At 37.3% G+C, this 14,393-nt stretch overlaps 1 protein-coding gene across 3 annotated transcripts in view; it reads right to left on the bottom strand.

The window, feature by feature from the left end:
* LOC110300352 (probable ATP-dependent RNA helicase DDX60) overlaps nt 1-14,393 on the bottom strand; it is a 111,953-nt gene that overhangs the window by 88,655 nt on the left and 8,905 nt on the right. For all 3 annotated transcript variants that reach the window (XM_021170508.2, XM_029480658.1, XM_029480657.1), the window contains exons 2-7: nt 9,585-9,692; nt 9,331-9,397; nt 8,892-9,081; nt 7,060-7,401; nt 4,043-4,159; nt 1,018-1,179 (exon numbers count right to left, since the gene is read on the bottom strand). In XM_021170508.2, coding sequence (XP_021026167.1) covers nt 1,018-1,179; nt 4,043-4,159; nt 7,060-7,401; nt 8,892-9,081; nt 9,331-9,397; nt 9,585-9,588 — 882 coding nt within the window. In that variant the 5' untranslated portion in view covers nt 9,589-9,692. The remainder of the gene's footprint in view (nt 1-1,017; nt 1,180-4,042; nt 4,160-7,059; nt 7,402-8,891; nt 9,082-9,330; nt 9,398-9,584; nt 9,693-14,393) is intronic.

Below are 14,393 nucleotides of genomic sequence, written 5' to 3'. Positions count from 1 at the left end.
GGGTCAACAGGATCATCCTATTGTCAAGCAAGACGACTTCATGGGAGATCTATAGGATGATAGAGAGGGTCTAACGGTTAGAAGTTCCAAAGAGAAAAGTTTGACTTACTATCGTGATTTTGGGGTGATTTAAAACAGGATGTCTAATCCTATAAAAAGGTTTCATTAAAAATTATATTTAAGGAGATACTACAAAGCAAAATATTAAAAACATGTCCTTGTCCATTTCTGAAATCAAGAAAGTTAACAGGATTCTTGAGCTGAGATTCCGCAGTACTCAGATTTCATATATATAGCATGGTATGTGAGCCTGTGTATTTACCTATGTGCCCATGGGCACATAGATGCAGAGATGGATGTTTGTTTAGTCATAGCTAAATCTCAACTGGCCACCAGATTCTTGACCGTTTTTGCAATAAAGACACCTAAGAACAGTATTACCTCCCCAGTTAGTAGGGTATCAAGGCACCACAATGTGAGAGTATATTTCAAAGTCAGTGAGAGCTTTCCACAAGATAAATCTGAATTCAACCTATTTATTATCTAATACCTTGAGTTGGAGGACTGTTACTCTCAAAAGCCTAAAGTCAGTTCTCTAAAACGTGGACTAGAAATAACAATCCCTATCTTGCAAAGCTTTCCTGAGCATTTCCTGCACTATGCACAGAAAAAACCCAAAGCATGTAGTAGGTAGTTTCTCCTTTGCCTGCTTGTGGGTGACTTAAGCTAAATAGATCCTACATGAAAGACCTGTATGTAACACTCTACATCATTGAAGAGCATAGTTCTTTATAACAGGAATTGTAGGAATTTTCCTATTTTTGAAGTTCATATAAACAAGAGAAAATTCCAGTGCCACATGGGGAAAATGGTAGGGAAAAAATAATAAAAAAGCAACAGTAGAAATCAATATTGTATTCCAGTGTAACAACTTGTATCCTGCTGCAACAACCTTTATCCCACTGTAACAATCTGTATCCCAGTGTAACAAACTGTATCCCAGTGTATCAACCACACCTGTTGGACTTTGGACATCTCCTCAGATGCTCCTTTCTCTCTGTTTTCTAAGTAGCAGTGGTACATTTCCAAGAAGAGAGAACATGAGGTGACACAAAAGACACGTCGGATGTCAGATCCTTCTGGCCAGAGTTGTTTCAGCAGAGATACAGTTTCACATACCTGGCACAGTAGAAAATGGTAACAGGTTGTGACATGTAGAAAACTATATTTATTCATCAGTGATTATATAGTAAGAAATGGGTTGACATAGAAACTGAAGCTAGTTCCACTAAAAAAAATACAAGCAAAAATTTTGAGCGATAAAATTATTTTAGAACTTTTTAACAAAACTGTTAACAAATACATGCACATAAAATCAACAAGAAAATCCATGACTGTTTAAATAATTATTCTCTAATGAAACATAAATCATGAGAAAACAGGAAAAAGTTAAATTCTTCAGTAATATAACAACTTCAGGGGTTTTTATTTTCATGATATCAAGTGCTTTTTCGTCTTTTAATACTTAAATAACAGTTTTAGAAATTAAGGTATGCCACTTCGCATATGCTTTCCTAATGAGGTTATAAACAGGCAAAGGTTTAAGAAAAGGCATAGGACAATACACTGAATTGCCATTCAATATTCTAATATTTCTCATTCAAGTTCTAAAGAGCTAAACTAAAGGAACAATCAAAAACCTGCCCAAAGACATATGCACGAAGGTGTTCATAACAGAATTATTTGTAAAAGCAAACCTTCCAACCATTAAATGTTTGGCATTCAAGAAATATGTCCATATGCCCATAAAATAACAATTGTAAGAATTTTAATCAAGTCACAAAATATGTGTGCAATAGTTTAGAAAAGTAACAAAAATAATGCACAACCAGCATAACCTAACTACTGTAAAATACACTGATGTCACTTAAGGCCATGTGCGTCTTACCTCTAAGTAATGACACTGCGCCTTAAAACACACGTGTATATAGCGGGGTGGGTAATCTACATGACTAAAAGCAACACACGTCATAACCATCAACCTTCTGAGTGCTTTTATGGGTATTCTGTGCAAAATCACCTCTGCTGCACTAGTCAAGAAAGAAAGAAAGAAAGAAAGAAAGAAAGAAAGAAAGAAAGAAAGAAAGAAAGAAAGAAGAGAGACAAAGACAGAGAGAGGAAGGAAGACAGAGAGAGGAAGGAAGGAAGGAAGGAAGGAAGGAAGGAAGGAAGGAAGGAAGGAAGGAAGGAAGAAAACAGTAGTCCTGGAAAGCAACAATGAAGAAATATATAAAGGAGAAATAGAATAGCACAGCTGGAGAGGATGTCCAGTTCCCTGTCATACTTGTCTCACCTCAAGACACTGTAGTGACCAAAGAGAGATTCCAAATCCTTGCAAGAATAAGAACGATTGGTATTATTAAAGAGTAAATTAGAGCAATCACAAGAAGTACTGAATCTGCCCTAGATATGTAAATGCTATTTTCAAAGAAAATTTTTTCATCAGGAATTTTTAATTTTCTTTTTCTTTTTAGATTTATTCTTTTATATTAAGTGCGAGTGTATTGCCTGCACATATGCGTGCTTGATGCCCACCGGTGTCATAAAGCGAGATCAGATCCCCTGTTACTGGAGCTATGGATGGTCGTGAAGCACCATGTGAGGGCTGGCAATGAGACGCAGGTCCTCTGTGAGAGCAGTCACTGTTCTTAACCACTGTCCCACCATTCCTGTCCCAGATTTTAAATTTTCTATTAAGTCATTCATGTGAGGAAAAAAAAAAAAGACCGACTGAATTTATGTAATTTCTTTAAAATTATAATAAAATCAGTAAATACCATAAACTATGGAATACAGTGAAAATTATTGTCTCTATTTCAAAATCTACGTGATGCAATGGAAACAGTGTTCAGAGAAAAATCCTAACACTAAACAACATTTAACAGCAACAGTGAGAAGATTCTCTGCTCAAAGAAACAAAAATGAAAGAAACAAGAAAATCAAAAGTAAAAGACAAAACCATAACCTAAGAGAATAAAAGTCTAAATATCTAATTCAAACTCAAGCTGAAATGAGAAAACATTATTAAACTAATAAGAGAAATGACAAAAGTATGAAATAAAAATAGGAGAGAGAATAACACTGAGTCAGAAAACAACTGCAAAGTTTTTTAAAGTCTACTTCAGAAACTTCGATAGAAACAACTTGAAAAAGTAAAGTTGCTAATTTCCTGGAACAAACTATAAAACTGATTCTCTTGGAATTAGTAGGTTTAAGTAAACCAATATCCATGAGCTATATAAAATGACAAAGAAAACACCTGGGCAAATATACAGCAAGTTTCAAATAGAGAATTTCAAAGAAGTCTGAATAATTCCAATTATCTAGACAGTATTTCAGAATATTAAAAAGGAAGTGCTAACAGTCTAATATTTTGCATGAGTCACATAAAACCTTACAAATAAATTTTAGACAATACAAAGAATGAAAATTAAAGTATTGCAATGCCAACCAAGGCAAAAGTTGAACAGGAAATACAGCAAACAGAACCCAAGACCATATTAACAAAATAATACACCATGATGAAATATATATATACCGGGAATGCAGTTATTAGAAAATTTGTTAAGGCAATGTGACAAAAAGAATGTTAGGGACTATGCTATATCTACAGTATGTTCACAATATAAGCAATAGTAGAATCTCAGAGTCCTTACATCAGAGTCTAGACACATCTTTATCTTAGTCCTACTTAAAAGGGGAGACATTTCTATGCTGATCAGGAACAGGGGAAAGGTGGCTAGTAGTTTTCATACTCGCCACTGCTACAGTAGACCTATTACTTTATCCGTTAAACCAGGGAAACCCTGGAAGATGGCTGGTCTCAAGGTGAAATGGTAGGAGTTATATACAAAGCTATATTCTGACCTTTATACACACAGCACATGTGCCTGTGTGAGTGCATGTACACACACACACACACACACACACACACTTTTTAAAAGATAGTTCAACTAAAAAGTGTTTTTTCAAGTTCTATTACCTTCTCTTCCATATCATTGAATTTTAAATCTCCAAACAGACGTGCTAAAGCCATATCTCTGTATTTTTCCAACTGTTGAATCAGGCTTTTGTAAACAATCATGATCATTCTCTTTTCCTGCAAAACCAAGTATGAAAATTGTCATAAATAAAATTATTATTTCCCAATGATTAAACTCAGAAATGTAAGGTAAACTCACGTTACAAAGCAGTTCTCAATTTAAAATTCCCACTAATGTAACCGAGGATGGTCAGCAAGGTGTACATGCATTTTCAGGCACTAATTATTTATCTTTGCCTTTTAAAATAGCACTTTATCTTAGCAGTTTCACAAAGGTAAAAATAATACAAACTTTAGTCACTTTATTTTATTTTATTATTATTTTTGTTGTTGTTGTTTTCGAGACAGGGTTTCTCTGTATAGCCCTGGCTGTCCTGGAACTCACTCTGTAGAACAGGCTGGCCTCAAACTCAGAAATCCGCCTGTCTCTGCTTCCCAAGTGCTGGGATTAAAGGCATGTGCCACCACCGCCCAGCACTTTAGTCACTTTAAATGTACAGTTCAATGACTTAGAAAATTGACCATGATCATAATATGATACATTTACAAACCTCCCCTCCAAAAAAATTCACTGTGTTTCACCAGCACAAATTTCAACCAAGCACCTAAGAAGAGATGAGACTCTCTCCCCATAGCGCACCAGTGGCACTGGAAACAGTTCTGGCCAACAGTTTCAATGACACTGTATTTTAAATTCTATTTCAAGTAGGCCTCAAATTGGTTAATGTTGCAGGATATTTGTTCACACTGTGAAACCCGAGATTGTGTTGTTTACTGGAAAATCCTGTTTCTAGTTGTGATGTGGCTAAGCCTTAGCACACACCTTTAATCCCTCTGGCTGAAAGACAAACATGCCCTTAGTACACACTTTTAATCCCAAACAATGAAGGTAAAATTAGTTTGTAGGTGGAAGCAGCTGTGTTTGAAAGTGGTGACTAACTGAGTGGCAGACAAAGTGCTGAATCAGAGAAAGCTCTGACAGACTAAGATCTGCCCAACTCTCATAATGGGAATGGGAAGAGAGGCAGTGCAGACAGAGAGACAGAGAGACAGGGAGACAGAGACAGAGAGACAGTTTGAGTTGTACAGAGACAGGTTTCAGAGAGAGAATGAGCCACAGGTGAAGACCGAATGAGCCAGAGAATGAGAAGGAGCCAGAAGATTGGAGCAAATTCAGTTAGTTTGAGTCCAATCAGAGCAATTCAGAAGTGGAAAAAAGCCAGATTGAATCAGTCAGCTTAGAGAGGAGTTTGAGCCAGAACAGCTGAATCGATTCAGCCAGCCAGAGATCAAAAATAACTTAAGAAAGGGTGATCTTATTCAAGAGTAAGTCTCATCGACTAAACGTATTCTACACCTAGATTATACTACATGAGGGCTTGACACTTCTAGGACTAGGCCTAGAATAGCAGACAGAGGCAGGAAGCCTCCAAGACAATGAGAACTTTTATAAGTGAATAAAAGTTACTTTTACAGGTTAATGTTAAAAAAAATAATAATAAAACTTCTTTAAGGTGAATGTTAATGAAAATTTATTCTAGGCACATTTTTTGCAAGCTTTCTCAGACCTCAGATGCAGAAACTGCTCTCAACAAAATATTATAAACTCAGGCAGGGTACGGTGGCATATGCCTTTAATCCCAGCACTCAGGGATACAGAGGAAAGTAGATCTTCATGAGTTCTAAGCCTGCCTGAGCTACACAGTGAGACCCAGTCTATGAAAAGAAAAAAGAACTACAACATAAACTCTGTATTTAATACTTGCCAAAGGTATAAAAACAGAGCCCAGGCCTGTTACTGCTCCCAGCTAGCAGTCGGAGTTAGGAATACTTTAATAATAGGAATCCTAACAAAAGCAAAGGATACTACCCCATCAAGTCATGACAACCATTTGCATGTATGCAAATGTATGATGATGAATATGATGCAATTCTTAAAGAGGGACACATGTCAACTGTTTCTAAAGCTAAGCCACTTCAATAAGATATAAAATAATATCTATATGCAGAATTTGCCTTAACTACTAAAAAAAGTAAGCAAACTAGATTTATTTATAAAGTCTGCACATGTGCTGACTCTGAAAATGTCAATTAGTTCTCAAATATACCAATATAGAATACAGATTGTTTGAAAAGCAAATGATTTATTGAATGAAGTTATTTATAAAAAAAATAAATCCATTTCTGTCTTTTCCTTCTTTAAGCAGCTCCAGTGTGTTCTCATTAAAGGTAACCACATGATCAATCATTTGACTAGCAGATCTCAGCAGCAGAGACATACCTTGGCCTCCAATTCCATGTCTTTTATTAACTTGTATTTCACATACCACACAATGTTAGGATACACTGGACAGGGTGTTACTGCTTCTCATAACGTTTATATTCTATTCTACTACGCATTTGGTATTGATTTTGAACAGGCTACTTATTCAAGCATCTATTTCATTATTTTTAAATATAGATTATTCTTATGCTTGCCTCAAGGGATTTCAGTGATGGTTATATGTGAATAATCCATGGGTTAAGAACTACTGTATGACAAGGAGTACTTGACAAATGTCTATATGTTATCAGTATAAATTCATTGTTATTGCTATTAAATTGTATATATTCCTATAATCTATAATAATTAAATCTATAATAATTTCTTTATTGCAGGTAGAGTCAATATTGAATCAAGAGAGTTAATTTTTTAAAGATTTATTTGTTTTAGCTGTGTGTGTATGTGTGTGCGTGCGTGTGTGTGTGTCTGTCCATCTGTCTGTCTGTAGGTATGTGCATGTATATACAGAGGCCAGAGTTGTCAAATCCCCTTGCAGCTGGAGCTATAGGTAGTTGTGAACTATGAAACATGGATCCAAGACTAATATGCACTCTTAATCACTGAGCCATCTTTCCTGAGTTTATTTAGAAATGTGTATAAAGTTCTAGAACATGGTCTTTTCGATATACATTACCTTCTTGAAGAACATCTGCATTCCATGCGAGCTTTGCATAAAGTATGCATAAAGACGAAGGATGTCAGATGTTTGCCCTGAGAAGAGCACAATATTGACCTTTGCTGCCCAGGCCTGAATAACTACAAAGTTGAAAAGATGTGTTTGCAGGTCGTTCAGGCCTTCATCAGCCAGTATCAAGAAATATGGGCAACTCTGACCCAAGAAAATATTCCACTCTTCTGACAAGCAGTTAGAAAACTTAGTCCAAACTTCAATGGTGGTATTCTTCTGAAGATGCAGAATTAAAGCAGTTCTCAGTGTCAGAAGTTTGGGGACATCGAAGTATGCATACTCAGCATCCTACAGCAGAGGAGGTAAAGTATGTTATTTGAAAAGTATCATTTAGTATTTTACTAGCCTACTCAGTTAACATATAGTTTTAAGGTCATTGAAGGAATATAATGCAGCCATTTGTTTTGTGGGTTTTTGTCTTCTGTTCTATAGTCAGTAAATTGGCACTAGTGCTGTTTCACAAATGTATGCTATAAATCCCACTTGGACTTAAAAGCATGGGTGCCCTAAAAACAAAAGAGTACCCAGAGTTCATCATACTTTGCCTTCCTGTATTATAATAATTCTTCCATCCTACCTCACTTCAAGAAGACAAAGAACATAAAAACTATGAAAATAGCAATTTGCGACTGTAAACTTTCTGAAATTGGGAGCTGAAGGGGAACACATTACTCTGGAGAATAATTCCAGGCTTCGACAACATTTCTTAAACAGCATGAATTTTTCTCAGCAGACCAAAATTTGTACAACCAACTGTAAATATAGAGCAGAACCCTAGCTCCTTATGCAAAATTCTGCTGGCCAGCAATGCTCAGAAATATACACTAACATGAGTTCCAAACTGGACCAACCCATGCAGGAATCCTTGTGTAGATTGCTAGCTGTTCTAACTATAGGAAGAGGAAGATATGGTAGCAGGTTCATATACCTGTATTTGAAACTGTCCAAATTGTATTAATGAGACCAAATATGGTATTTCATCATAAGTATTTATGACAGAGCACAGAATACCAAAGTAGGGTTGGTTGGTTGGTTGGTTGGTTGGTTAGTTAGTTAGTTAGTTAGTTTGTGTGGGCTCAAATACACCCAACAATGTACTTTAATAAATTTCCTGCTGAGTTTCGAAGGCAGAGTAGTTCTCAGATGGAGGACTAAAATTGAGGCTACTGTTGGAGAATTTCACCCACTCTTGTGCCTCTGTGTCTATTCAGTAAACACTACAAACACCTCATAACACATGACAAAATAATCTAATAGTATTTATTCTTGAACACTGCAATGATAGGTTATTGTTTTTTCTCTTCTTTTTAAACTTGCTGACTTTGTTTTGTCCTTGTTTGGTTTTGGTTTTGGTTTGTCTTGGCTTGTTTCTTTTTGGTGCTGGAAATTGAACTCACAGTCTGGCATGCACTAGGCAAATCCTCTACCACTAATCTGCATTTCCAGATTTTTTTTTTTCTTTTAAGAGGGACTTTTCAAGTTGGCTAGACTACTCAACTCACTATGTGAGGTTCAGGCAGGCTTCAAACTTCAATCCTCGGGCCTAAACCTCCAAATCATTTCCGCACTTTTGCAATCAGAGTTGAAAACATTTACAAAATTTTATAAAACCAATTTTAGCTGTAGCCAGGCATAGTAGTGCACACTTGAAATCTTTTCTCTTGGGAGGTAGAGGCAAGAGGATCGTTGAGTCCAAGGCCAGTTTCGGCAAATAGAGCCTGTGTCTCTAATTAATTAGGTGAATTCCGATTTTAGTATTTAGAGTTGGAATGTGTTACCTTGAAGAAAACTATGGCAAACTGCCCTCCTTTGCTAATAACATCCAACAGGTAGCGCTCAACCAGGTAGAAGAAGTGGAGACTCTGTCCTGGCTTAAGTGACCTCTCACACACACATGTGATGAGCAGGGAGTCGCCGTCAATCAGAAAGAACTCAGATTCAACAAAATCATTGAATAAGCTGGAGTAGCTAAAACAATGATAAAACAGAATTATAGCAAGATCCAAATGGAGGACACCATACCCCCCAAACAGACATGGTGCTGTTATGTTATTATCATTAATCTCCTACATTATTGAATATATGGTTGCATATAATTATATGTCTCTATCCATAGAGACAGATGCAGATTAAAATAACTGTATACGTCTAAATAACACTACATATTACACATGATTTCAAAACTCTATTACTGCAACAACAACAAAAAATACTTACTCAGCCCTTGACATAGTTTCCAAGATTAAATGTGACATTACTTTTAAAAAACCTGTGTATTTTTTTTCTAAAAAGAAAGAAAGAAAGAGAGAGAGAGAATGGATTATTTTTAGTCAGTCTTTTTTTGAGGGAGCTCATTCTTATTATTTGAGAAATAAGAAACAGTGATGTCGTTATTTGAATATGTAAACTATTTAATCTCTGCACTATATATTTTTATGATGTTGTAAATAGTATTTTGAATCAGAACTTACCCATTCTTGCTGCTATCTGTGCTTTCAACCTGAACTGGAAAATATTAAAAATGTAAATATCCTTTACTCTGTTTCCTCTCAATGGTCCTTATTAATGAAATGTCGTATCTATAAAGCAAGAGAAAAACCGGTCAACTTTTCTATCAACAGAAGTGTCCGGAATGACTATATCTCTAACAAAACAATGCGCAGCAGGAATACAGGAATGAGCACATTCTATGTGCACTCTGTTCTCTAGGAACAAAAACCAAGAAAACAACCATTAATCACATCATGGTATATGCAATGGAAAAATTACAAAGGAGACCAAGTCAAAGATGTGAGACATTGCTCTAAAAAAAGTCAATGCCCAAAGAGAATTCTAAAGGATTAAACAAGAATCAGGCAAAACAAAGGAAAGGAAAGGTCCAGGCAAGGAAGAGAAGAACACCATATGTTACATATGTAATGACCTGTGGCATGAAGGAATGAACACCAAACCAGGTGTCTGTAAGAAGCCAGGAGCCTGGAGTGGAGAGTAGGAGAAAGTGTTTGATGTTCAAGAGCTAGGGCCTGAGATACACCAAAGCGTGCAGATCCTTTGAACACGCTTTATAGTTAGCTTCTAAGGGTGCGAAGGAGGTGAGAAAACATTGCATTTTGAAGAGATTACTCCAGCACAGTACAGGGGTGGGAATAATATTCTTGTCACAGACACAGAGAGAGCTGCTGCTGGGCAAAGTAACAGTGGCAGCTTGGTGTCATCACAGGTTAATGGGAGGTTGAGGTAATAAGGCTGGAAAGGTCTGAATTTATTTGATGTTAAAAGGTAAGTAGGTCAGAGACTGACAACAAATCAAATCAGAGTAGAGAAGTGGGCTGTCAAGGATGACTCTGAAGATTCTGATTCAGGGATGAGAGATGCTTACATAGTTAAGAGAGCTTGTTATGAGAGCATGAGGAACTGAGTCCAAAATGCCAACACCTATGTAAAAACCCAGGCATGAGGCATATTTCTGTAACTACCATTAGGGAATGAAGAGAAGCAGCTATCAGGAGCCCACTGACTAGTGAGTCTAGCTAAAAGAGCAAGCTCCTAGTTTCATGGCAGATTCTGTCTGAAGGCAATAAAAAAATAAAAAATAAAAAAAAAAAAGAGAGAGAGAGAAAAACACTCAGTTGTGTCCTTGGTCCTCCAAATAAATATGCAGGGACACATGGATGCATTCATGCACGTGCATGCATCTCACATACAATAACACATACACAAATAATTGTTGTTTATGCAACAAGATAGATTATTCATTCTCTGACCCCAGAATCTTGGAATGAGGCTACAAGTCAAGCAAATGTCATTAACTCATTCGTGGTCCACCTTAATTTGACTGGCTTTGGGACTGACAATAAGCCATGTAATGTAGAATCTTAAATGTGAAAGACTAAAAGTCAAAGGCAAGGTCTCAACTATATCTGAATATATAGGTCATTTGCTTAATAATGCTAAAAGAGGCCACTGGGACAAACAAGCTGCTTGGATGAAGAGAGACCACATCAAGAAGTGAAAAGAAAAAAAAAAAGAGAAGAGAAGAGAGAGAGAAAAAAAAAAGAAAAAAAGAAGAGAAGAGAACTAAATAAATAACTCTCAACATTACTAATCACTAGTCAATTGCAGGAAAGAGGAGACTGCCAAGATGACATATTTTTGAAGGATAGCCAAAAGCTCAGATATCTGTTGTATAGCATGTCTAAGTAATAAGTTATTATGTAATAGATATAAAGATACATAGATAACTGCATAAATAGATGAGAGAGAGAGAGAGAGAGAGAGAGAGAGAGAGAGAGAGATCTGTGGACACAGAGAGAAGCCAGAAATCTGAGACTTCTATCCCATAATATTAAAACAGGAACATACAGTGGTGAAGCCAACACTAATAACAAATATTAAAATGGATGAGGATATGTGTCTGTGAAAATGATCAAATCTAAAGAAAGAAGCAATGACTGTGGTCCAGGATATTTAAAAACCACCTGGGTATAGAGGAATTTTAACCTAGCAACAGGGCTGCTTTGGCAAGGGATCACATCCTAAATAACTTCTAGATCTATATGATCTGGGCAAAATGCAAACATGTCCTGGAATACTTTATGATCTGGCTGAAATACAGACATGCCACTAGTATACACCTTTAATCCCTAACAATGACGGTAAGGTTAGTTTGCAAAAGGAAGCAGCTATATCTGAAGGTGACATCTAATTGAGGGGCAGACAAAGTGACAAATCAGAGAAAGATTTGACAGAGTGAGTCGGTGATAGGCTACAGTCAACTCACACAAGGACAGCATAGGAAAGAGAAGCTACTTAAGAGCAGCAAGAGAGAGAAAAAGGGTGTGTGGTGGGGTGTGTATGGCATTTTCACAGAGACAGGCTGGAGAGAGAACAAGCTAGCCACAGAAAGACAGAATAAGCCAGAGAATGAGAAGGAGCCAAATTAGAACAGATTGCCAAAGTTAGTATAAGGCCAAGCAGAGCAATTCAGAGATATCAATTCAACCCAAGAGAAGAAAATTTGAGTCAGAAAGAATGGAAAGGAGTTTGAGCCAGAACAGCTGAGTTCAACCAGCCAGCCTGAATTCAGAAAGGCTGAACTTACTCAGCAGTGTTGGAGGCTGAAGCATTCCAGGCCTAGGATAGCAGACAGAGGCTGGAAGATGAAAGGTCCAGGCTTCCAGAAGATTAGATTGTACAGAAGCTAGAAGCTTCCAGGCCTAGATCTAGGGATAGATAGAGACTGAGCTTAGCCCAAGCCATGTATCTGTAAAGCCTGAGTATGGCTCTCATCTCATCCCTCAATCTGAGAAAATAAAAGCAGCATTTACACGTGGGCCGGAGTGTGAGCATGGTCTCTTTAACTCACACAGCCACTCTGTCGTTTTCAAAGCCTTGCAGAGGGTCTACTTGTCACCACACCCCACACTTGCTGTAGAGCACTCAAGCATATATGAAGCAGGTCCTCGGCCCCTGGTCGAGATTCAAAGGAAACAAAGTGTTGGGTGTCTGCACTGCAAGGGCACAGGTTGCTGAGGGGCTCTTTAATAAGATTCTTGTATTCAGAGGTTCTGGGAATAGTGTATAAAGATAATGAACTACAGAAGCTTGCGGGGGGGGGGGGGGGCGGGGGAGAGCTAAGGCATGGCAGTCCAAGGAGAAAAATCAGCATCATGTTAATTAGGACAAAGAATATGGCACTCCAAGCTGAACTGGAGATTCTGTGGTTCATTCTTGAAGGCAAGGCGCAGGGTGCTTGGTTGGAGATAAACTGGAAAGACATGAAGAATCCAATTTTAAAGAGTCCTATGCCCCAGGTTAAGAATTTTAAACACAGTCCTCAACTTTGGGAATTGTGCATTAGCTGGCATTCTCCACACTGTACCAAGCTCAAAAGAAAAATGGCTAGTTGGTGAGAACTAAACAGGCAAAAGATAATTAGCCTCAAACATGTTACAAAGAGAAAAGAGGGGCTGGAAGTGGCTCAGTGAGAGAACTCTTGTTGGGTACCCAACATCCTCTTCAGGCAGCTCAGAAATGCCTATAAAAATCAAACTCCAAAAGATCTGACACCTTCTGGCCTTTGACAGTATCCATACCAATGTAGCATGCATCTGCATGCACACACACACACACACACACACACACACATACACACACATACATACACACACACATACACAAACACCCATTTTTCAATGAAAAGTTTCAAGAATGGATAGTGTCTAATTCTATCTTATAAAATACTATAAGGCAATTAATAAGTTCCTATATATTCACAATGTCCATGGAAGGTGGGCGGTAGTGGTACAAAAAGACCAAAACAAAACAGAATGTCCACGGTAAATCTGGGCTGTTTTATAGAACTGTTCTAACAAAACAAATAGTTTTAGTTCATTCCAAACGAATTAACATGCATGTATCTATGACCTAAACCACAGCAACTCTTTAATAAAGAAATAAATGTTTTAAGGAAATACTACACTGAAGAAAGTAATAAAGTTTTAATTAAAAAGTCATAACTATCACTGAGATGCAGGTGCCTGCTGCTACAGCACTACTTTTAAATTAGCCATGATGGAGTATAAAAACCATTGTTTTTAATTTTACAGTTAAGAGATTCATTCCACAGCCTGCCTGCCTGCCTACTCTCCTCTCACCACATTATGTGAGAGCTTCCCTAGTTAGCTCTGTAACAAATTATATGCAATCCTTAACACACAATGGAAGTCCCAACCATTACCCTAGTCCTCCTTCTTCCCCCTCTTAACTTAAGTGGCATGCTATGGAACATAGAATCAGCTATTTGCATACCTGTAATAACTAGTAAATGAGTGTGAACGCACGCCTGCGTGCACACACACAGACAGACACACGCACATTACTTAACAGGTAAGAAGAAAAACAGCAAGATCCTTGTTCTCAATAAATGTTTTTTGTTTTTTGGTTTTGGTTTTGGTTTTTTGGTTTTTTTTTTTTTTTTAAGGTTAAGGATGTAGCTCTTGCCTAGTACCTTGGGTTTAACTGTCAATATCACAAATAGAAAATATCAAGACTAAAACAAGCCTGTTATAATCTCAAGTTGTTAACCTGGACACCACACTCAGGTTATCTGATACCACAAATGCCAGGTTGTCTGATACCACAAACACTAATGAAAAGAACAATAGAATATATAATCTAGGCTTTGCACGCCTTTAATCCCAGCACTTGGGAGGCAGAGGCAGGCAGATTTCTGAGTTCAAGGCCAGCCTGGTCTACAGAGTGAGTTCCAGGACAGCCAG

Source organism: Mus caroli, chromosome 8 (genome assembly GCF_900094665.2).
Source record: "Mus caroli chromosome 8, CAROLI_EIJ_v1.1, whole genome shotgun sequence".
Lineage (NCBI taxonomy): Eukaryota > Metazoa > Chordata > Mammalia > Rodentia > Muridae > Mus > Mus caroli.
The sequence above is the reverse complement of the archived record's forward strand: the minus strand, read 5'-3'. Positions and strand labels throughout refer to the sequence as shown.